The 25,177-nt window shown below is 39.3% G+C and overlaps 1 protein-coding gene and 1 long non-coding RNA gene across 4 annotated transcripts in view; both read left to right on the top strand.

Moving 5' to 3' along the window:
* Csl1 (citrate synthase like 1) overlaps positions 1-24,337 on the top strand; it is a 120,380-nt gene extending 96,043 nt beyond the window's left edge. For 2 of the 3 annotated variants that reach the window (XR_005486894.2, XR_005486896.2), the window contains exons 3-6: positions 3,774-3,809; positions 4,438-4,530; positions 4,724-4,837; positions 9,288-9,463. This is a non-coding gene — a long non-coding RNA (citrate synthase like 1). Of the gene's footprint in view, positions 1-3,773; positions 3,810-4,437; positions 4,531-4,723; positions 4,838-9,287; positions 9,464-24,123 lie in introns of those variants that run through there. The other variant, XR_005486895.2, reaches the window with a different exon arrangement.
* Cs-ps1 (citrate synthase, pseudogene 1) lies at positions 6,347-8,167 on the top strand. The gene is given in 1 exon segment (XM_063264415.1): positions 6,347-8,167. A coding segment is annotated over 1 exon segment (1,020 nt). The 5' UTR covers positions 6,347-7,060; the 3' UTR covers positions 8,081-8,167.
* Positions 24,338-25,177: the final 840 nt, after the last annotated feature.

The following is a 25,177-nucleotide window of genomic DNA, read 5'->3' as shown; positions in this document are numbered from 1 at the left end:
ATGCCTGTACATTTTCCCATCAATAAAGAGTTCATTTTCTGCTCTTTAAATATCTTCTATCCTAATAACTTGATTTTATTAGGACATGATAACAATGAAAAAATATTTCTAAGCATTGATCCAGCATTGAACATATGGCTTCTGATCTCTCGGAATGCTGTTACTGGAATTAACATTTGAGGAAGCCAGATATAGTCACTGGAAAGGGAAAAGCAAAAAGAATTTTCTCTACCAATATCTCTTAGATCAACTACTCAACACCAACACTGAGAGTTGGGCAGATACGCACATTTCCAGAGTCACCAGATGACTCGTTACATGAAGAGTTCCAAGTAAGAGCAGTGGAACTGCCAAATTAAATCAGCTCAAATTGCTAACCGACAAAGTTATAATACAACAGATAAAGCTAGTGTAGTTTTAAACAATCTGTTACACAATAATAGATCATGAATTAAATCTAACTAAAGATAATAGATAACACATAATGCTTCCAATAGTCATGACAGCTAGTAATTTTTGTTTGTTTTAACCAAATTCAGAAAATTGTTTTCTTTTTGAGTCTATGATGTTCCTTTACTATTTGGTCCATTCATATCTAGCATTTATAAAAAATTTTATTAAATCTTTTTCATTTAATAAGGCATAGAAGGTACTACAATCATCCTCACGATGTTAATGAGGACACTGAACCCAGGACAGCACATATCTATACACAGTAGCATCAGAAGACAAGTTCTGGATCAAGGCCCATTGCTCTATGATGCTATGCTGCCTTACAGTCCTTCTGTCTGACTGTAGTAATATAATTTAATATTGGCAAGGGTATGTTAAACTTAGATTTTACATTATTAAAATATTTGACTCTGGATATGTTTATTTGTTTTTTTAAACAGTCCCAATCGTCATTAGTGTTCATTCCCCATGATATATGAGAGAGGGAGAGAGAGAGAGAGAGAGAGAGAGAGAGAGAGGGAGAGAGAGAGGAGGAGAGAGAGAGAGGGAGAGAGAGAATTCAGTTTTGCTCTAAATTTCTGATTCACTTTCCAGCAAATTTTTATTTAGCAATCACTCTTTGATGTTTAATAATACTTTGAATCACTTTATAAGCAATCTTACCTTTTTTCTCTGAATCATCTAGACCCATTTTGTCAATGAAACTCAAATTTGTATTTCACACTTTTTTATTATTAATTTGAAAATGTTGCATGTTCCTCTTCTGGGTAAATTCTTATTTCCTTCACTGAAAAGAATACTTGACCTTTTCAAACATTCAAATATTTGTTCCCTGATCCAAAAGTGGAAACTTACCTTACATAAAGTTTATTACTATCTCAGGTCATTGTAATTCAAAATGGGATTTGTAGTCTCATTTATAATTCTAATAAAATGATAAGCCACACACAAGGAGAACAGACCTTAATATAAATTCTAACTTTTAAAACGGCATATTAAAACAAAATCTTAAGTGAAACTTATTGAAACTGTGGGTAGTTTTTTTTAAAGCATTCCTTACATTTTTAGAAGCATTACTGTGGTGTAATTGATAACTGAGGCATAGTCAGAGTGGCATTGGAATGGGGATGAGCTGTGTCATCTCTCCGTCCCAAACAGATACTGTCTCTAAGGAATTTTGAAAATATTAACATATAATACCAACGAAAGTCAACATTTTGAATACATTAAAGGACGTAGTCATTTATTTAACATCAAAGGTGTACTTGGAATATTTTTTTCCAATGACTTCTGCTTAAGTTTTCACAACTGAAACACTCACGTTTGTTATCTCCTATTCTCTATGAGGTGTCCTGTGCTGGATACTCCAATGGCTTTATAAATTTGCAGAGAGAAGTACGTCTCTGGGTCACCTTTATTGCCATTGTTAAAGAAGGTGTCAAAGGGAGGAAAGGGAAGAGAAGATGATGTAAATACATTACATTCTCAAAAATAATTTTTGAAAATTAAGAAGTAAAAAGAAAGTATCAAGTTATGCACACTGCTCAAATGTTATCTCTAACCTACAACCAGCACCTGTATCAGCAGCAGCATTCGCTTTTTACAAAGGAATTATAGGTCAATAATCTTTTAATGTGCTTTGGAATAAAAATCTACTTTAGTAAGGTACATAGAAGACTCTGGGGAATGATAAAAATGAATGCCTATTAGTGAGACATGCAATAAAATCTCATGTTGGGAAGGAATCAAGGGGAGCTGCATAGATTCCCTCAGGCTGGCCTCTCCCTCGCTCTCACTCCAGGCAGAATAAAAATGTCACATTACCAAGTGACTAATTCCAGTGCTTCAGAGGCTTGCCCTAATTTCTCTTATGAAGTGACATGACAATTACTTTATATCTATCCAAAATGTATATCATAGAGATAATATAATTTCTATCTATAATACCTAAGATGTTGATTAGATAGCAGATAATTGTCATAAGAGGTATTAATTTACTTGTATTTTACTTTTGAAAAACTAGTAAAATGGGTATTACACGTCTACCAATATTTTCCATTTGCTTAAAGTGAGGCAAATGTCTATGCCTCATAATCACGCAGATAATAATATTATAAAATAAATGAATACTCTAAGTGCTAAAAGCATGAGAAATATTATTTTCCAGGGATGATTCCCTAATTGGATATCTAATACCAACTGAAATATGAGCCCTGAAAGCATACACACACAAGTAACACTAAACAGCTGAGAAGCTTATGTTTATATATTCATGTGTGTGTGTGTGTGTGTCTGTGTCTGTGTGTCTATGTGTGTGCAACAATAATGAGAAGCCATGGATTGGGAGTGTGGGGAGAGAGAACAAAGAAGGACATGGGTTAGATGGAGGAAAGGTAAAGAAAGATATATTAAAATTATAGCTTAATTTAAAAAACTTTAAAAAAAATTATATATGGAAGATGGAGAGAAATGATTGTAATGACCAGGAAGGTCATTGTGAGATTCTAGTAGTGTCAGAAGCTACACACATAAAGTCTACTGACAGGACTGTCTAAATATGAGGTGAATATGGTCAACAATAATAGATATGTCAGAGTGGAATGAGGAAAAAACTATAAGGTCTTAACTCTGTGTGCGTGTGTGTGTGTGTGTGTGTGTGTGTGTGTCTGTGTCTGTGTCTGTGTGTGTATATATACATGTATATACTGTTATATATTATACTTTATATACACATATCCAACCTATATAACAATAATTATTGAAAACGGAGGCCATGCATTTAAAAAAGAACAAGGAAGGATATATGAGAGGGTTTTGAAGGAGTAGGGGGAAAAAGAGAACTTAGGTAATTATATTATAATCTCAAAAATAAAAGAAAAATACATTCCCTAATATCAAAGATCATCCTTACCTCTGAACCCTTGAAGACAGTTTCAACATGTAAAACCAATGAATGCTATGACTGAGGTTGGGAAAGCAGCAATGGTCACCAATGGCATGAATTAGTTGCTTTAGAATAATCTCCCTACTTACTAAATCAGTATTTTTTAAAGTGAAAAATAAGAAAATTGTAGATAACAAAGGAACACTACCCTTAAATTGTTCTTGGTACAGCTGTCTCTGTTTCCTTTCCTCCTCTCAAGTATTTATTAGACAGTACAAGAACATTTATGAAATTAATTGTAGGGATAATTTAGATGGTACTACTTTGAAGACCATACTTTAAGCATATACTTGGAAATAATTTTTCTTGCTCATCTTCGCTCACTGTAATAGTGTCTTTGTCTTCTCTCTGAGTCTTGTTTTATATGCTTTTTCAGAATATGAAAACATCATCTCAGCCAGCAGCAGCCTTGGTAAGTCTAGATCAAATAGCAGTTTCATTTAATAAGTTCATAAATAAGGCAGGAAGCAACTGCTAATGGAATCACTCCTAAAACTTTACAGCACAATAAAATCATGTCATTCCAGAGGTATAACACATTTCAAAATTCATCATAATCCTAATAACATACATGGTGATAGAGTAAAAACTAGTATTTGAAATGAACAGAAATGGCATTCATGCTCCACTACAACCATACATTTAATCTTACCTCAGACAAACTGTAAAATATCCAATTTCTTAATCTGTACTAGAAAAATGAAGCCAACAACAACAGCAACAAAACACACCTTACATGCTTTTAGGAGAAGTGAAAGTCATTTCTAAGAAATCCATCAAGGTGGCCTTTCACATTATAAGCATTCAATGATTGATAGTTTCCTTCTCCTTCGTGCTGGTCATCCTTTACCACCTACTTCTTTTATCTCTGTATGAACTGTCAGAACAAAAAAAAAGCAGAATTTCATGCTTTCGATGATATGACATCACATAATATCTTTTATGTACAATGAAAGACTCCAAAAACTGATTACCAAACCATGCTACCAGCAAATGATACCTTGAAAGAGCTAAACATTTATCTCTGTGTTCATTCATAGTATTGAGGTTCATATGGAAGATGCAAATGAACATTTGCACACTTCGAGGTTTACAGACTTGGAGAACTAGAGGAGACATTCAAAAGGAAAGTGGTGAGAGCCTGTTCAAACAATGGAGAGGTTGTAAGCACTTGCTACATGCTGAGACGGAAGCTTGTCCTTGTAAAGTTTTTATCCTCATGGGGAGGACAAAACATTCAGCCTTGGCTTTTGTTTATGAGGGAAAGGTTAGTAAGGACTATGCAGCACAATGATGGAAAACTTATTCAAGATTTCAATTAAACAGACACACAACCACAAGAAGGCACGAGCTGTGTAGAGAAGGAGACAACGGATCAGACAATCTTAACTTTTTGGAGGAAGCACAAAGGAGGCCGAGTTGAGATAAAATGTTGTGAAGGTAAGTGGGTCAGTGTTTTGTAGAGCATAGCATTGTACGTGTGAATGCAAAGCCTATGGAGAACTTTGAACATAAGAATAGTTGATTGTACCTTCTCGTGTAGAAGATATCCAGGAGATGGGAGATAGATACAGCTGATTCCTTGGAAGCTTGTGGATCAGCTAACCTGGCCCGCGTAGCACTGAATAAAAAACATTTTGTCTCAAAAGGGATGGAGGGAAGAATCAACAGGCAAGGTTGCTCTCAGACTCTATACAGATTCAGTGGTGCATGGATACTCACACTTACACACACACCTGCAGAGGTGGAGGGAATATAGATGAGGGGAGAGGGAGAGAGACAGTTTAAAATAAAGGAAAAGGTACCTACTGACTATGTGTCTGTGTCATCAGTGGCAAGGAGGCAAGGAGACTAAGAACTGAGGTTGTCAAGAACGAAGAGATTTACATTGAGGCAGGAATGAGAAGTGGTCAGATTTAGGTAGAAGCAATAGAACTTAATTATGAATAAAAATAGAGAATGAGAGAACTCCAGAAACCAATTACAACTCCTGATACTGCACCTTAGTGTGTGGGAAAGTATCAGAAAGAAAATTTTAGGTCACTCTATCCAGACTTGATAGAGCGGTGTTGACTATTAGATGTTCAAGGAAGGATGTTGTCAGGTAGATACATTGTTAAAGTCTGAGGGTAACAGTCCAGGATGAAAGACGGTTTGGTTGGTTGATTGATTGGTTGATTGCATATTATGTAGATTTTAGTACCACAGGTCTGATGTGTCTATCTGAAACAAAATTATAGTCAGAAAGCATGAAGACCAGAAACTGGGGACCTATAACATTTGTCTATTAGGGGTGTCAACTGTCAAGTTCAATGAGCACATACTGACCTATTAAGACAGAAAGAAAATAAACAGTCCAAAAGGACAGTTATAATTCAAAATTCCAGTAACTGATGAAAAATACAAGTACCAGCACAACAGAAACCCAACACAATTCCAGCTCATCTGTCTTGAAGGCCAATATTGTGATAGAGTCAATGCTGAATTTTTAATAATTTGGCCGAGTTAAGGCAAAATGTCCCTGATGAATAACTGTTTTATTCAAAAAGTCATGCAAGAAGGCTGGAAATCTGGACAGTACTGGTAAAGAGGAAAAGAGTTTGAGTATACGAGGGGAAAATCAGAGGGGAGATTCTGTGAGGTAAGTTCAAAAGTTTCCCCCTCAGGGGAACCAGTATTCCAAGGGGACTGAAGCCAGGAAACAATTGCTGGAGCTTCCTTTTCCTTTGAGTTACTTTTTGAAAATCCCTGATGTCATTGTCAGGCCCTCTTCCTCCCTAGTCTATAGCTATGTATGTGTGTGCGTGTCGCCCCTAGTTCAGGTTTCAGTCTACAATGTGGGAGAAGTTCTATATAGATCGATATAGTCTATATAGGACCACAGCCATATAGGTCGTGGTCACACCTCCAAAGTAAATTGAACTTTGAAAATGTATAATTACTCACCGAGGTTAAGCCAACCCCATTGTTCAAACAACTGAGCCTCTTCGAGGAACGTTTATTGCATAATCACTACCCACGGAAGAACGGAGCCTCGAAGGAGCAGTTCAGGATGTCAGCGTCCTAAGTGGCTTCATTCCTTTTAGAAAGTGGCTGATAAAATATGACACTGTAGCACTTAGCAATCTGCTTGAAGGAGGAAGAGAATCACACTCCGATCTCTGATAAGTGCAAATTAAGTCCTTGGCGAGGTCTCCACCACAGCGGCAGCCGCTCCTGTTTCAGTTGCAGCTCTCTCCCTTTGAGCTCTTCCCAACAGGTCCCGGAGGGAGTTCGCCCGCCATGGCTCTACTCATTGAGGCAGCCCGACTCTTGGGAGCCAAGAATCCATCCTGTCTGATCTTTGCTGCCCGGCACTCCAGTGCTTCTTCCACGAATTTGAAAGACGTACTGAGCAGTCTGATACCTAAGGAGCAAGCCAGAATTAAGACCTTCAGAGAGCAACATGGGAAGACAGTGATGGGCCAAATCACTGTGGACATGATGTCCGGTGGCATGAGAGGCATGAAGAGACTTGTGTATGAGACATCGGTTCTTGATCCTGATGAGGGCATCCGTTTATGAGGCCATAGTGTCCCTGAATGCCAGAAACTGCTGCCTAAGGCTAAGGGTGGGGAGGAACCCTTGCCTGAGGGCTTATTTTGGCTGCTGGTAACTGGACAGATGCCCACAGAGGAACAGGTATCCTGGCTCTCACAAGAATGGGCCAAAAGGGCAGTTCTGCCTTCTCTTGTGGTCACCATGTTGGACAATTTTCCAACCAATCTACACCCCATGTCTCAGCTCAGTGCAGCCATCACAGCCCTCAACAATGAAAGCTACTTTGCCCGGGCATATGCAGAGGGAATGAGCCAAACCAAGTACTGGGAACTCATCTATGAAGACTGCATGGACCTGATTGCCAAGTTACCGTGTGTTGCAACAAAGATCTACCGGAATCTGTACCGGGAGGACACCAGTATTGAAGCCATTGTCCCTAAACTGGACTGGTCCCATAATTTTACCAACATGTTAGGCTTCATGGACCCTCAATTCACTGAGCTCATGCATTTGTATCTCACCATCCACAGTGACCACGAGGGTGGTAACGTAAGTGCCCACACAAGCCATTTGGTGGGCAGTGCCCTTTCAGACCCTTACCTGTCCTTAGCAGCAGCCATGAGTGGGCTGGCCTGACCGCTCCATGGACTAGCGAATCAGGAGGTGCTTGTCTGGCTGACCAAGCTACAGAAGGAAGTTGGCAAAGATGTGTCAGATGAGAAGTTACGTGACTACATCTGGAACACACTCAACTCAGTGCAGGTTGTCCCAGGATATGGTCATTCTGTACTAAGGAAGACTGATCCACGATATTCCTGTCAGCGAGAGTTTGCTCTGAAACACCTGCCTAAGGATCCCATGTTTAAGCTGGTTGTTCAGCTGTACAAGATTGTGCCCAGTATCCTCTTAGAGCAAGGAAAGGCTAAGAACCCCTGGCCCAACGTAGATGCTCACAGTGGAGTGCTGCTTCAGCACTACGGCATGACGGAGATGAATTACTACACAGTCCTGTTTGGAGTGTCGAGGGCACTGGGTGTGCTAGCCCAGCTCATCTGGAGCAGAGCCCTAGGCTTCCCTCTAGAAAACCCCAAGTCCATGAGCACAGATGGTCTGATAAAGTTTGTGGACTCTAAGTCAGGGTAAAATGGGAGATTGGGGAGGAGGGGGCTGGGAAACTGACTATAAGAAAATGAGGAAGTTTAAAAATAAAGTATAATTTTGTTTTGTTTCGGGGGCCTTTAAGACTTAAGATTACACTGAATCTGAGGCATTAGAAATACATTTGAAGTCAAAATATAAATTAACACTTGAAAGGCAAAATGACCCCTTTTCCCCTCACCAGTTCACTTCCCCTTCCTGGTATGAGTTGCCCACTGGCTGTAGGATGACCAGGACTGATGCATGTGGTCAGGGTTAGATCTGGCTACCCACCCTCTCTAGAGTAAGAGTCTGGCTCCCTCTCTTCTTTAGGTCAAAGCAGGTACAGAAAAGCTGCAGTCATGCAGTGAAGCTTTTGTTTCTACTCCGACATGTCTAGATCATTTAGGCCAGGGACAGGCCCCTTTTATTTCTATAGAAATCATGTTGGATGTCAGCTGTGTTAAACACTAGGGCCTTTTCCCATGTACACAAGCACTTCCTACCTAGCAAGATCTATTGGTTAGCTGGAAACATTTTGGCAATGTTTTGTGCTAGCAGGTGACCGTAAATGGCATGGTATTTATTTTGACCAGCACCCAACATTTGAATCTATTTCTCCTTTTAAATTATACCATTAAAATTAAGGTGGTCTGGGGGTGTTCTGTTTCCTTCCAGGTTTTCTATACCTCCTCTGCCTCAAGCTGAGGTTCTGGGTCTCCCTGTCCTGGCCTCTGCTAGGGTCCTCTCTTAGCAGGTCTATCTAATCTGTGGTCTTCCCAGTGGTTTGGCTTTATCAGTCCTTAATGAGAACTAGGCCTTTAACTCCCATGGAACATAAGCCACTATCTTCTGACCTTGGTTTCTCCTGTTAATATGGTCTGTCACAGAACAAGGGCTCAGGAATGACCAGCCTTTTTGGGGTCTTGTCCCAGGGGTTCTAACCTTTCTTTTTGAACAACAATTACACATGATTCTCATTGAGTATTAGATGGACCTAGGGCTGGGGGCCTCCTTTCTCATCCTGTGTCAAGGAAATAGTCCTTTATTTATCAGTGTCTTTTGCTCTTCCCTTAAGTAAGAGTTCATAGCACAGCATTTATTTTAGCACAGCCCCTTTTGCATAGATTTTCAGTGACTCAGAATGCTCCACTGCCTTTTCTTTGAGAAAGGGTTGAGATAACTCTTGTTGTACCCCCTCCTTATCTCAAAGCTCCTGCCTGTGTCTGTGTGGGACCCAACTCCAGCACCACACTGTTGAGAGGAACGCACTGTAAACGCCTGGGTACCTGTTGAAGTCATGATGCAGACTTCAGGATATGTATAAAATAAAAAAATATGTTTTTATTAACAAAAAATAAAGTCCTTGAGCTTGGGGGAAACAATAAAGTGTGGGGCTTGATGTCTGAGGTTGGTTAGATTTCGTGCTTCATTACTCACTGTGGAGTTTGACATTATGAAAATTACATGACCTTTTTTAACCTCAGGTTTCTCTCCTGAAATGGATATTAGGTGACACCTTCCTAAAAGGCTGGTGAACAACGTAGAGTCCAGGGTGAGCATGGATAAGTGTGTGTGTGTGTGTGTGTGTGTGTGTGTGTGTGTGTGTGTGTGCATATGTGTGTTTGTGTGTGTGTGTGTGCACACTCATGCTTGCACACATACCTTAAGGGGTCAGGGAGAGATATAGACACAGCAGGAACTGTACCTTTTAAATAAATTGTATCATAATATATAAATGAAATTATCATCCCAAAAGCTTAATAGGATTCAGTCCAGGAAGGACAATGTAGGCTTTGCCTGATCCGTTTCTGCCCATCAGTCAAGAGAAATCTCATTTCATTCCAGGCCCAGATCTTAGTGGAAAGACCTGGAAATTCATGTTCTTTCCCCAACCTCCTTAAACATCCTGTGCCCTTCTTTGTCTTCCAATACCATTCATGCAATATAACTCCTCTACTTGGCTATAGCTGGCCTTGACTAAGATAAGGTCGGGGCCTTTGTACTCCTCTCTGCCTGTCACATGACCTGTTCTGGTCCAGTCTCCCCACTCTTGGCACCTGTCCTTTCATTTCCAGACCTACTCAGTACTGCCTTGTAGCTATCTCTCTACTGAGAACTTCTTCTCTTCTTTGTACATCTGATTTATTAGCAGTCTTAAAATCTCTTTCCGGTAAATGTGGCATGAGGTCTTACACTGGAACCTGGAACAGAAAAAGAAAATTCATAAGAGGAAAGAAAAGGAGAGAAAGAGAGGAAGAGGGAAAGAAAGAGAGGGGGGGAGGGAAAGAGGGAGGGAAAAATAAGGGGGGAGAGAAGGAGCAATAGAAAGAAAGAAAACTAAAAACATCTCAGTAAAGTAATATACTATTGTTAGTTTCAATTTTGACATATGAGATGTGCTGTTACTCAGCATGAAAGTAGGTGAGAATCATCTTTGTAGCTTATCTGAAAAACTAAAATTATTCCAAAATTAAAAGTTCATTTAAGAAATTCACACTCTCAGCTTTTCTGGAAGACTTCCTTCTCCCTTACAAATGCCTCTCCATGCTCCTCCTTGGTTTTACTGAGTGACTGCACTATGCAAGATTTTCTTCATCTGTCCAAAAATGAGAGTGAGCATAAACCATGGTTAGGAGTCTAGGCAGAGGTGTTACAGAGCACACACACACACATGCATGCACGTGAATGTGTGTGTATATGTGAGTGTGTATATCTGTGTGAGTATATGTGTATACAAGTGGATGTGTGTTGAGTGTGTGTATATGTGAGTGTGTATATGAGTGTGTGTATGTGTGAATGTGTGTGTGTTTGTGTGTATGTGTATGAGTGGAGGTGGAGACTCAGATATTGAGTAACAGATCAGTAATTGGTAACTTGCCATCTAGTTCAGTGTCCCTCACCCTCCAATATTGAGGATTGAGCCCGGTACCTCACTCATGCCGGGCAAGTACTCTACACCACTCACCCATATCTTCCATCCCCTTTTCATGTTTTATTGTGAGGAAGGATCTCACTAAATTGCCCACGTTCTTCCTGAAATTGTTATCCTCTGCCTCCTGAGTAGCTAGGTATAAAGACTTCTGATGCAAGGCCAGGCACCAAGTGTTAAATCTCTGTTACCCCACTCCCTAGCCTAATGCTACCATGCTCCTGCTTTGCTGCTCCTAGGAAGTACAAGTGTCATCACCCATAAAGTTGATGGAGTTAAACATTCTGTTCCCGCATCTCCCGCTTTCACAGAGCCAACAAGCCTTGTCTTATTTCTCTGCTAACTCATTCTACAATCCATTAACTCACTATATCAATTCTTTCAGCAACACACTTTGTCTATAAACAATTCTACTTAGAACAGCCTGCGTCTGATTATGCCTTTTCCTTATTTACAATCCTTCCTCACTGTTAGATGTTCTTTTATGACTGTTTTTCAATTAACACTTTGGTGCAAAGCAGTTTTATAACATTAAAAAAGTATGCTACAAGAGCAATACTTAAACACCAGAATTTCAGGCAAAGGCACACCTGTCAACTTACTTGACACAGAAGGACAAATTTGATGTGACTGTAATATTTGGATGGCTTTAACTATGTTGTTGGTCATGTGTGTGGATGAATGTGAGGGAGGAGAAGTGGTCCCTAGTCTTTAACATTTTCATCTTAGACTCTACTAGTCTAAGAGGTCAGAGCAGAAACTCAAGGCAGGGACCTGAAGCGGAGACAATTGAGGGCTGCTGCTTCTTGGCTTGCTCCTCATGGCTAGGTCATTCTGTTTTTATACAACTCAGGACGACCTGCCTGGTGGTGGCACTGCCCACAGTGGCCTGGGTTCTTCCACAGTAGTTATCAAACGTGAAAATTCCCCCACAGGACTGCCTATAGGTCAATATGATGAATGTATGTTCCCAGCTGAGGTCTCCTCATCCGAGATGATCCTAGATTTTGTCAAGTTGACTAAAAACTAACCAGGACATGCAGTCACCCGAAACAGTGTGACATGTTTTCACTTATGGAAGGATGATGATGATGACGACGATGACGACGACTTCCTATAGAAAACCCTTTCCCTGGAAATTTTCTTATGGAACATTTTGCAACTAATTCAATTTTAGAACTATATAAATGTGATACTTCTCCAAACAAAAATATTTCAGACAAACTATCCACGGCATAACTCCTTCCCTCGTGTCCTCTTAGGCAACGCAGCAATGACCCTTTGACGCCAGAGCTCTCATGGAAGACTGTATCACAGACTCCTAGGATCATTGGGTTTTAAACATTCATGCCCACAGTTTATTCTTGGAGACTCAGATTTCATGGACAGGTGAAGAAAATACTTTTTCAGAAAAGTAAATAAGACTTCAAATGGTATTTCTGCAGAAACCTCATTAGAAACTATTGCTTGGTGCCCAGGACCTCTGGTGTTTCAAATGAGCGGTTATTTGAAATTCATGAGGTTCCAAGAAGCTCCTCTTATTCCACATGGCCGGCCTCTAGCCCATCTATGAAAGTCACCTTGTAATTTGCATAAAAATACAACAGTCTTTAATATTCATAACAAGGTACATAACTTTATAAAATGCATGCCTTGTACTTATTGGAAGCAGATTCACTTATTCTAATAGTGAAGAATAATTATCTTAGGGACATAGAAAGAATTCAATCTTAAGTTTTTTCCGCAGTCCAGGTTTGACCAGAATCCATGTTGGTCAATAAATGTATATCAGGGACGATTCTGTATAAATAATGTTCTTATCAATCATCTTAAGACTCTTGAATTGGGCACTGAGCAATAGTTTCTAATGAGGTTTCTGCAGAAATACCATTTGAAGTCTTATTTACTTTTTTGAAACAGTATTTTCTTCACCTGTACTGCAGCCATTTTGATTGCTTTAGTTCCCAATAGAAATGTTTTGGCCCAGTGTAAATTTTAACCATTATGCCCTAAAATTGGAGCAGAAATAGTCATTTTTTTAAAATCAACTATTGATGATAGTCTCCACTTGATAAATTTCACCTCTGACTAGAGAGACAAGGAAGATGCGTGTAATATAAATTGATACACTTCCTTTTTTCTTTTTATTTCAAAAAGAATTGTTATGATCAGGAGCTACTGTAATTAAATTGTGTGTACCACTCCAGTAGTCGTCTCTAACAAAAATACTCTGATTTCAAGCAGCTTCTTCAAGCCAGTGGCTTTCCTTCTTAATATCTACTTTAGTTATGCCATAGTACATTTTTTAATTATTATTGTAAGATGCTTCAAATCTATTGTTGGAAGTGGACGATTAATACAAACATATATCTTAGATTCACAAAAATAAATACCCATTTAATTTTAGCTATTGGGAGGTCTAGTGCAGTGATTATCTTTGGTAAAGAATCTCAAAGTCTTTTTAATTTTTTTCCCTAGCTCCAGTGTATTTTTTTTCCTTTTCCTTTTTTTCGGAGCTGGGGACCGAACCCAGGGTTTTGTGCTTGCTAGGCAAGCGCTCTACCACTGAGCTAAATCCCCAACTCCCAGTGTACTTTTTTATTAAGCTTGCAAAATAATGACTTTTCATGATTGAGTACCACTGTACTTTACTCACATTCAACCCTCCATCACACATCCTTGTTCTGACTCCTACTAATCTCCACCCTTCCAATAGTCCTCTTTCTCTTTCATGTCATGTGTATGTCTTCTTCAATACATACTTGAACCCATATCATTTGAATGAGAGACGATATGCAATATTCCTCCTTATCTTCTGTTCCTCTTCTCCACTTGCCTCCCTCCTTTACCCTTTCCTTGAACAACAGAAACCCTTTCCAGTTTCTCTAGAGAGGGCCACTGAATTTTTGGTGGCAGGTAGGGTATTATTGTGTTGTGTAGGCTCGTCAAACTCAGAGAGATCTGCCTGCCTCTATCTCCTGAGCTCTGGGATGTGTCACATCTGTGCTGCCATTATAATATGATGGGTATTGAATTAAATCTGTAGGTTGCTTTTGGAAATGGGCCATCTTCCTAATATTAATTGTGCCTCTCCGTGAGCATGATAGGTCTTTCTTTTCTGTCTTCAATGCCTTTTTTCAGTGTTTGAGAGTATTCATTGTAGAGGTCCCTCCCCTGTTAGGTTAATTTGATTCTTGGGTATTTGTTTACTTGTTTGTTTTTGATGGCATTGTGAATAGAATCCTTCCCTGAACTTCTCCCTCATAAAGTTCATTATTGATATACAGAAGAATGACATATTTTTATTTGTTGATTTTTGTTTGTTATTGTTGTTGTTGTTGTTGTGCTTTTGAGGTCCTAACACTTTATTGAAAATGTTGACCCTTATACTTTCATGATTTGGTTTCTGTCTCTGTCTTTTTCTCTCTGCATTTTCCTGTGACTCTTTGTCCCCCCTTTCTCCCTCCCCTCCTCATATAGAATTTCTTTAATTATCTTTATCAATTCTGGCCAGTTGGCCATGAATTGCATTAGTTTGTGGATGTCTTTATTGTCTTAGAATAGTTTCATTTTTTCACTAATTTTGAAGTACAACTTTTCTGGGTACAGTTACCTTGTTGGCAGTTAGTTTTTTTTAAAATCTGGAACGTAACATTCTGTGCTTTGCTATGTTTAGGGGTTTCTGCTGAGAGGTCTGATATTATTCTGATGGATTTGTCTTTGAAAGTGAGTTGGCACTTCTTTTTTCTTTTTCTTTTCTTTCTTTTTTTCTATCTTTTTTTTTAATTTTATTTTTTAACTTGAGTATTTCTTATTTACATTTCGAGTGTTATTCCCTTTCCCGGTTTACGGGCCAACATCCCCCTAATCCCTCCCCCTTCCCTTCTTTATGGGTGTTCCCCTCCCCATCCTCCCCCCATTGCCACCCTCCCCCCAACAATCACGTTCAGTCTTAGCAGGACCCAGGGCTTCCCTTACACTGATGATCTTACTAGGATATTCAATGCTACCTATGAGGTCAGAGTCCAGGGTCAGTCTAGGTATAGTCTTTAGGTAGTGGCTTAGTCCCTGGAAGCTCTGGTTGCTTGACATTGTTGTTCATATGGGTTCTCGAGCCCCTTCAAGCTCTTCCAGTTCTTTCTCTGATTCCTTCAACGGGGGTCCTGTTCTCAGTTCAGTGGTTTGCTGCTGGCATTCGCCTCTGTATTTGCTGTATTCTGGCTGTGTCTCTCAGGAGAGATCTACATCTGGTTCCTGTCAGCCTGCACTTCTTTGCTTCATCCATCTTATCTAGTTTGGTGGCTGTATATGTATGGGCCACATGTGGGGCAGGCTCTGAATGGGTTTCCCTTCTGCCTCTGTTCTAAACTTTGCCTCCCTATTCCCTGCCAAGGGTATTCTTGTTCCCCTTTTAAAGAAGGGGTGAAGCATTTGCATTTTGGTCATCCTTCTTGAGTTTCATGTGTTCTGTACATCTAGGGTAATTCGAGCATTTGGGCTAATATCCACTTGTCAATGAGTGCATACCATGCGTGTTTTTCTGTGATTGGGTTACCTCACTCAGGATGATATTTTCCAGTTCCATCCATTTGCCTATGAATTTCATAAAGTCATTGTTTTTGATAGCTGAGTAATATTCCATTGTGCAGATGTACCACATTTTCTGTATCCATTCCTCTGTTGAAGGGCATCTGGGTTCTTTCCAGCTTCTGCCTATTATATATAAGGCTGCTATGAACATAGTGGAGCACGTGTCTTTTTTATATGTTGGGGCATCTTTTGGGTATATGCCCAAGAGAGGTATAGCTGGGTCCTCAGGCTGTTCAATGTACAATTTTCTGAGGAACCTCCAGACTGATTTCCAGAATGGTTGTACCAGTCTGCAATCCCACCAAGAACGGAGGAGTGTTCCTCTTTCTCCACATCCTTGCCAGCATTTGCTGTCCCCTGAGTTTTTGATCTTAGCCATTCTCACTGGTGTGAGGTGAAATCTCAGGGTTGTTTTGATTTGCATTTCCCTTATGACTAAAGATGTTAAACATTCCTTTAGGTGTTTCTCAGCCATTCGGCATTCCTCAGCTGTGAATTCTTTGTTTAGCTCTGAACCCCATTTTTAATAGGGTTATTTGTCTCCTTGCGGTTTAACTTCTTGAGTTCTTTGTATATTTTGGATATAAGGCCTCTATCTGTTGTAGGATTGGTAAAGATCTTTTCCCAATCTGTTGGTTGCCGTTTTGTCCTAACCACAGTGTCCTTTGCCTTACAGAAGCTTTGCAGTTTTATGAGATCCCATTTGTCGATTCTTGATCTTAGAGCATAAGCCATTGGTGTTTTGTTCAGGAAATTTTTTTCCAGTGCCCATGTGTTAGAGATGCTGCCCTAGTTTTTCTTCTATTAGTTTGAGTGTGTCTGGTTTGATGTGGAGGTCCTTGATCCACTTGGACTTAAGCTTTGTACAAGGTGATAAGCATGGATCGATCTGCATTCTTCTACATGTTGCCCTCCAGTTGAACCAGCACCATTTGCTGAAAATGCTATCTTTTTTCCATTGGATGGTTTTGGCTCCTTTGTCAAAAATCAAGTGCCCATAGGTGTGTGGGTTCATTTCTGGGTCTTCAATTCTGTTCCATTGGTCTATCTGTCTGTCTCTGTACCAATACCATGCAGTTTTTATCACTATTGCTCTGTAATACTGCTTGAGTTCAGGGATAGTGATTCCCCCTGAAGTCCTTTTATTGTTGAGGATAGTTTTAGCTATCCTGGGTTTTTTGTTGTTCCAGATGAATTTGCAAATAGTTCTGTCTAACTCTTTGGAGAAATGGATTGGTATTTTGATGGGGATTGCATTGAATCTTAGATCGCTTTTGGTAAAATGGCCATTTTTACTATATTAATCCTGCCAATCCACGATCATGGGAGATATTTCCATCTTCTGAGGTCTTCTTCAATTTCTTCCTTCAGAGTCTTGAAGTTCTTATTGTACAGATCTTTTACTTGCTTGGTTAAAGTCACACCGAGGTACTTTATATTATTTGGGTCTATTATGAAGGGTGTCGTTTCCCTAATTTCTTTCTTGACTTGTGTCTCTTTTGTGTAGAGAAAGGCTACTGATTTATTTGAGTTAATTTTATACCCAGCCACTTTGCTGAAGTTGTCTATCAGCTTTAGTAGTTCTTTGGTGGAACTTTTGAGATCACTTAAATATACTATCATATCATCTGCAAAAAGTGATATTTTGACTTCTTCTTTTCCGATCTGTATCCCCTTGACCTCCTTTTGTTGTCTGATTGCTCTGGCTAGAACTTCAAGAACTATATTGAATAAGTAGGGAGAGAGTGGGCAACCTTGTCTAGTCCCTGATTTTAGTGAGATTGCTTCAAGTTTCTCTCCATTTAGTTTAATGTTAGCAACTGGTTTGCTGTATATGGCTTTTCCTATGTTTAGGTATGGGCCTTGAATTCCTATTCTTTCCAGGACTTTTATCATGAAGGGGTGTTGAATTTTGTCAAATGCTTTCTCAGCATCTAATGAAATCATCATGTGGTTTTGTTCTTTCAGTTTGTTTATATAATGGATCACGTTGATGGTTTTCCGTATATTAAACCATCCCTGCATGCCTGGGATGAAGCCTACTTGATCATGGTGGATGATTGTTTTGATGTGCTCTTGAATTCGGTTTGCCAGAATTTTATTGAGTATTTTTGCATCGATATTCATAAGGGAAATTGGTCTGAAGTTCTCTTTCTTTGTTGGGTCTTTGTGTGATTTAGGTATAAGAGTAATTGTGGCTTCATAGAAGGAATTCGGTAGTGCTCCATCTGTTTCAATTTTGTGGCATAGTTTGGATAGTATTGGTATGAGGTCTTCTATGAAGGTCTGATAGAATTCTGCACTAAACCCATCTGGACCTGGGCTCTTTTTGGTTGGGAGACCTTTAATGACTGCTTCTATTTCCTTAGGAGTTATGGGGTTGTTTAACTGGTTTATCTGTTCCTGATTTAACTTCGGTACCTGGTATCTGTGTAGGAAATTGTCCATTTCCTGCAGATTTTCAAGTTTTGTTGAATATAGGCTTTTATAGTAAGATCTGATGATTTTTTGAATTTCCTCAGAATCTGTAGTTAAGTCTCCCTTTTCATTTCTGATTTTGTTAATTTGGACGTATTCTCTGTGTCCTCTCGTTAGTCTGGCTAAGGATTTATCTATCTTGTTGATTTTCTCAAAGAACCAACTTTTGGTTCTGTTGATTCTTTCTATGGTCCTTCTTGTTTCTACTGGGTTGATTTCAGCTCTGAGTTTGATTATTTCCTGCCTTCTACTCCTCCTGGGTATATTTGCGTCTTTTTGTTCTAGAGCTTTTAGGTGTGCTGTCAAGCTGGTGACATATGCTCTCTCCTGTTTCTTTCTGCAGGCACTCAGAGCTAAGAGTTTTCCTCTTAGCACAGCTTTCATTGTGTCCCATAAGTTTGGGTATGTTGTACCTTCATTTTCATTAAATTCTAAGAAGTCTTTAATTTCTTTCTTTATTTCTTCCTTGACCAGGTTATCATTGAGTAGAGCATTGTTCAACTTCCACGTGTATGTGGGCGTTCGTCCCTTATTGTTATTGAAGACCAGCTTCAGGCCGTGGTGGTCTGATAGCACGCATGGGATTATTTCTACCTTTCTGTACCTGTTGAGGCCCGTTTTTTGGCCAATTATATGGTCAATTTTGGAGAAAGTACCATGAGGAGCTGAGAAGAAGGTATATCCTTTTGCTTTAGGATAGAATGTTCTATAAATATCTGTTAAGTCCATTTGGTTCATGACTTCTCTTAGTCTGTCTATGTCTCTTTTTAATTTCTGTTTCCATGATCTGTCCATTGATGAGAGTGGGGTGTTGAAATCTTCTACTATTATTGTGTGAGGTGCAATGTGTGTTTTGAGCTTTAGTAAGGTTTCTTTTACGTATGTAGGTGCCCTTGTATTTGGGGCATAGATATTTAGGATTGAGAGTTCATCTTGGTGGATTTTTCCTTTGATGAATATGAAGTGTCCTTCCTTATCTTTTTTGATGACTTTTAGTTGGAAATTGATTTTATTTGATATTAGAATGGCTACTCCAGCTTGCTTCTTCTGACCATTTGCTTGGAAAGTTGTTTTCCAGCCTTTCACTCTGAGGTAGTGTCTGTCTTTGTCTCTGAGGTGTGTTTCCTGTAGGCAGCAGAATGCAGGGTCCTCGTTGCGTATCCAGTTTGTTAATCTATGTCTTTTTATTGGGGAGTTGAGGCCATTGATGTTGAGAGATATTAAGGAATAGTGATTATTGCTTCCTGTTATATTCATATTTGGATATGAGGTTATGTTTGTGTGCTTTTCTTCTCTTTGTTTTGTTGCCAAGACGTTTAGTTTCTTGCTTCTTCTAGGGTGTAGCTTGCCTCCTTATGTTGGGCTTTACCATTTATTATCCTTTGTAGTGCTGGATTTGTAGAAAGATATTGTGTAAATTTGGTTTTGTCATGGAATATCTTGGTTTCTCCATCTATGTTAATTGAGAGTTTTGCAGGATACAGTAACCTGGGCTGGCAGTTGTGTTCTCTTAAGGTCTGTATGACATCTGTCTAGGATCTTCTGGCTTTCATAGTCTCTGGCGAAAGTCTGGTGTGATTCTGATAGGTCTGCCTTTATATGTTACTTGACCTTTTTCCCTTACTGCTTTCAACATTCTTTCTTTATTTTGTCATTTGGTGTTTTGACTATTATGTGATGGGAGGAGTTTCTTTTCTGGTCCAATCTATTTGGAGTTCTGTAGGCTTCTTGTATGCTCCTGGGTATCTCTTTCTTTAGGTTAGGGAAGTTTTCTTCTATGATTTTGTTGAAGATATTTACTGGTCCTTTGAGCTGGGAGTCTTCACTCTCTTCTATACCTATTATCCTTAGGTTTGATCTCCTCATTGAGTCCTGGATTTCTTGTATGTTTTGGACTAGTAGCTTTTTCCGCTTTACATTATCTTTGACAGTTGAGTCGATGATTTCTATGGAATCTTCTGCTCCAGAGATTCTCTCTTCTATCTCTTGTATTCTGTTGGTGAAACTTGTATCTACGGCTCCTTGTCTCTTCTTTTGGTTTTCTACATCCAGGATTGTTTCCATGTGTTCTTTCTCGATTGCTTCTATTTCCATTTTTAATTCCTTCAACTGTTTGATTGTGTTTTCCTGGAATTCTTTCAGGGATTTTTGTGATTCCTCTCTGTAGGCTTCTACATGTTTATTTATGTTTTCCTGTGTTTCTCTAAGGGAGTTCTTCACGTCTTTCTTGAAGTCCTCCAGCATCATGATCAAATATGATTTTGAAACTAGATCTTGCTTTTCTGGTGTGTTTGGATATTCAGTGTTTGCTTTGGTGGGAGAATTGGGCTCCGATGATGCCATGTAGTCTTGGTTTCTATTGCTTGGATTCCATCGTTTGCCTCTCGCCATCAGATTATCTCTAGTGTTCTTTTTTTTTTCCTTGTGGTGGCTTGGCATTTTTCTATTGAAGTTTTAAATATGTCTGTATAGTCTTGACCTTTGACTACAACTTTTCGGAGTGTTTTCCCCATTCACGTCTACTTGGGGTTCTAAATGTTTCTTGTCTCATTTCTTTTACTAGATTTGAGAAGTTCCCTACTATTATTTCATCCAATGACATGTTTATGATTTTTATTTTTCTTTCTTAATCTTGGCTCCTCCTTCTGTCTCATGTATTCTAAGGTATGGTCTGTTGATCATGTCCCTGTTATCGAAAACATAGCAAAAAGAAAAAAGTGAGATATGAGGAGAATTAAAATAGCATCTTTCCAGAGCCTTTACAATTGGACTCTTCCTCAATGGAGATGAAGTTGAAGATTCTTATTTTCCTTCATTTAGTCTGGTACTGAACTAACTCAACAGTCAAGTGTCAGATGTCAAGCTGTCTTCCCTTTAGAAACTTCCCTTCTTTGTATACTGGGAACCACTGCTGGTCATACTTAATATTCTTTACAGAAGGCAGGTTCTCTCTCAATCCTGAGACTTCTCAAGCCTATGTACACTGGAGAGGCTAGTGTTCTGGGATGTACCTCTCATTAGCATTTCGAATGAGAAAAGTAAACACTGAGATCTGTACAAGTAGAGACCCCTCTGTGTCTCCAAACACTGCCAAGCATTAAACACCCTATTGGAAGAACAAGGATCTGAAAACCAAATACTAGAGCTTCAAGCTTACAAGTTCTTAGCCCAGCCAGCATATATTATAGCTGATAGATGGCTCCATATGCTGGACCACCTGCTGTTAGACTCTGCAATTGCCCTTGGGAAATGAGTTCAGCTCCTAGCTGCTGAAAGAGAGCCTATTACACAAGTGGAGCCTACTGCCCCCTGAGTTTCCTGCATGCCATTTGGATCCTGTCCCCTACTATCTCCTACAAATGCCTTTTATCCAAGACAGCTTTTCTGTGTCAGTTTCTTATTCCCAGGTTCCCAAAGTAACACAGTTTTAAACACTAGGCTCCTCCTTAATATGACCCCTGGCTACAACCATTCAAGACATACAGAGTAACTAAATACTGTCCTTTGCCATGCTGACCCATCTCACTGAAGGAATGCATCTCACAGAGCTCACAACTAGATTTAATGTTTCAAGAGATATAGACATTCCTGGTGGTGGTTTTGATTCTCAGTCTCTTCCTCAGGGCTACCTGCCATACATATTGACCTAGGCTTTAATTATCACCCTCCAACTGTGGAGTACGGCTAGAGCTTTTGCTCCTTGACCAAATTTTGCATTGTCCCTTCTCATTTCTTTGCTCTTTGCTGTCTTCTTTTTGCAATCATTACACATTACAACTTCCTTTCTTTAACCTCAAGTTAAGCTTTTCCAATTACCTGTGTCATTTGTACTACAATGGTGATAAAGTCCAGCTAATCAGGTAAGTACAGTTGATTACCCAAGGCCTATCGGTTCCAAATGATAGATACTATTGCCATAACTCATCCAGTTGACCATCTGCCTATGCCACACCCCAAATGGAGCTTCACAGAAAATTTTCATTTTTTTGTGTAAGGACAGTTAGTCCCTATTTACTTAATATGAAGCATGCAGTCTTACTCTAATTTTGAGGTTCATACATGATAAACCACTTGGCTGATATTATTTGTATAGTTTTCAAGCTTAATCCATAAAAGTAAACTTATTAAATATTCTAAGATAGCACTGAATTGATGATCGTGAAAACACACACACACACACACACACACACACACACACACACACACACACACCTTCCTATGTGTACATATGCCTGTTTATCCTAGGAATATGTGATAGGGAGACGTCATGCCCATGCTCTGTGCCTATCTTCTTAAACTATGATAAAAGAATCATTGAATTGTCCTAAGGTTTCTTGTAACTCTGAAAATAAGACAAAACAAGCTTTATTATTTACTGTTCCACATGACTCTTTAATGAAAGAAAGCTTCACTTTATATAGTGTGCTTTATGCTGAAGGAAAATACATGTGCCATCTGGTCCCTCATGAAGCCTTCCTTCATTGTTGAGTATTTCCTTAAGGGACTTTCAGTATGAGCCCCTGGTACATGGTGATGGGGTCAAACTAACCGTTGATGTACTTCCTTTAAAATAATTGAAAAAAATCATTTCCTGTCCCGCCACACCCTGCATGAGGTCATTTTTTCCAAGTCACACATTTTATTTATTTCTCTAGGATCTGCGATTGTAAACTGCTCTGGAAACATCTAAATATTTTACAGTGTATTTCCTTACAGATGTTGAAGCAAACAAACCTTTTCTTCCCTGACTTCCAGGTCAGTGAATCAGTGCTGTGCTAAGAAACTTGAATATCACTGATCTCAAGTCCAAGGAAAGTTTTGTCTTAAGAAAAGAAAAAAAAAAAAAGTCAAGGCTTTGATTTACACCGCTTCTTATAAGATGTAAATATTGTACACAGAAACATAATTTCTGCTATTATCTCTACTTCTCAATTTACTTTATTTTAGTGAATTTTTTAATATGTACCCCCTTTAAGTTTTATACGTATTTCTCCAAAGCCTGCCATTCGTTCCTTGTTCCAAAATTGGCAATAGGCAGGGCTCTGCTTTCTTCTAATGTAATTGTTCCAGACTTCTTAACGACTGTGTCAATTTCCTGTGATTGTTCTCCTATAGGATTTCCTTAGACCCCTCCTAATGACTTTGGAAAGTACTGAAAAGCAGGGGTCGGGGAGAGTTACCTTCACAGTCTGAAAAAGAGAGTGAGTCACTATGACGTAACTAAGGGAAAGCACAGGTTAATGAACTATTTTGGTACCATGACTTGAGCCTGGGTCTTTCAGCCACAGGAGACTTGAGCTGTATCTTTCAGTCCCTGGAAATGATTCTTTTAGAAGTCACTCCTAAGGCCAGGAAGGAAACTTGACATCACTGAGAAACAGTTTCCTGCAAGGTACTGAGAAGATGTGAGAAGCATCTGTCTATGCAGGAGCCTTTGGCTATCACCGACTAGTTGGATCCAAGATAAGAACAAATTTAGGACTGAGTGGCAGTGTCACAAAACCAGAACCAAATAGAGCTCGGCGTTCTGACTTCATAATAGTGAAACTCGACGTTTACAAAATGCTTCCTAAGTCATGTAGGTTGCTGCACTTACTTTCCTTATTTCTGTCTATTGTGTTAACAGTCTATAAAAAGAACATCACAATAAGCAGTCAACACCTTTTGCTTGGAGCCTAAGAGGGTAATGGGCACAGACCATGAGAAGTCTAACACTATCTGCAGATGGACAGATGAAAATAAGGAGCAGGGGTGGAAGGAAGGAAAAGAGGGAGAAAGAGGAAATAAAAAATAAGGAAGTCAACTGTGCATCCCTAAAAAGTAATTTGTAAGGAGTAGGAAACAAATGAATAACCTAAAGAGATATTTTCATGGGTATCTTAAAACTTTATTGCATATTTATTATTTGGAGAGGATGTTTCATTTCGATTAAAACTGTGTGTGTGAGTCAAGTAGCCTTTCAATGAAAGCTGCCACACCCCTACTGGATTCTCAATACAGTCAGTAAGCCAGCGGTTCCAATAGCTACACTTTCTCTTTCTTCTTCCAGGGTCTCTCTTTCACGTGAGAGCACAGAGTGTGCGACGTTTGTGGCAGCCTCTTTCATCAGCTCTGTCATCTCGGACACCTTTCCAAACTTCACTAAACCCACATCAATATTTTTTTCATTTGAGCATTTCATCAAGCCCTTGGGAGAATTATGAGACCGTGTTTGGCTCACTTAGCATTATGGTTAGCAAAATAAAGCTCAAATGATGGGTAGGGCCAATATTGTCAGCTCCTTATAAATAATTAAATCTGTGCTTGATCCTAGTCTCTGTTCTTGGGCTCAGAGCATAGGCCAAAACAGAATTTTGTTTTGTCTAACTCTTTGGCTTCCCTTGGCCTCTCAGTTCTGTTTTTGCTTTGCCCCAACACTGTCTTATGAGATTGGCATGAGCAAGTGCATCCTGTCTTGTGATCCCATGTTCTAGTTATGTCTGTGTTCTGGGATTCCCAACACCATGCCTATCTGATCTATTCTACAGCATCATGCACGTCAGCTCTAGGAATCAAAAGAGACATTGGCATAATGCTTGAACGCTTTGGCATAAACCAGAAGCTACTGCCGAAATAAGCTTTGGAATGAGATGGGCTAACTCTAACTCATGAAGATACAAAGAAGGAAAGAGGCATCCTGCCTAAACCACCCAGCAGTGTCAAAGTGGAGTTCAATCCCAGACCAGTCTAATTTACCTGAACTCACCCATCAGCAAATGTTGACCTATACCAGCTGCCATGAAACTAGAAAAAAAAAATTATTTAGAAAAATAGTGAAAAGCTAATCCACTAAGGAAAATGCTACCGGTTGTGAGCCATAAGTAACGTATAATCATGTTGTTGTTGAGCTTTTTAAATTGACAATGAATTCTATGTGAACACAAAATAAACCATAGAACTGAAAAAAATCAGGTATTTATCTGATTCATAACATTGCCTGCTGTAATTATTTTGAATCTTCAGTTTGTAACTATTAAATTACACACACCCCTGCAGTATTGAGGATTGAAACTCATGTTCTCATGAACGCTAGATATGTACTGAACACTGTGATATACCCCAAA

This window comes from Rattus norvegicus, chromosome 7 (genome assembly GCF_036323735.1).
Source record: "Rattus norvegicus strain BN/NHsdMcwi chromosome 7, GRCr8, whole genome shotgun sequence".
NCBI classification, from domain to species: Eukaryota; Metazoa; Chordata; class Mammalia; order Rodentia; family Muridae; genus Rattus; species Rattus norvegicus.
This window is presented reverse-complemented; position numbering and strand designations above follow the sequence as displayed.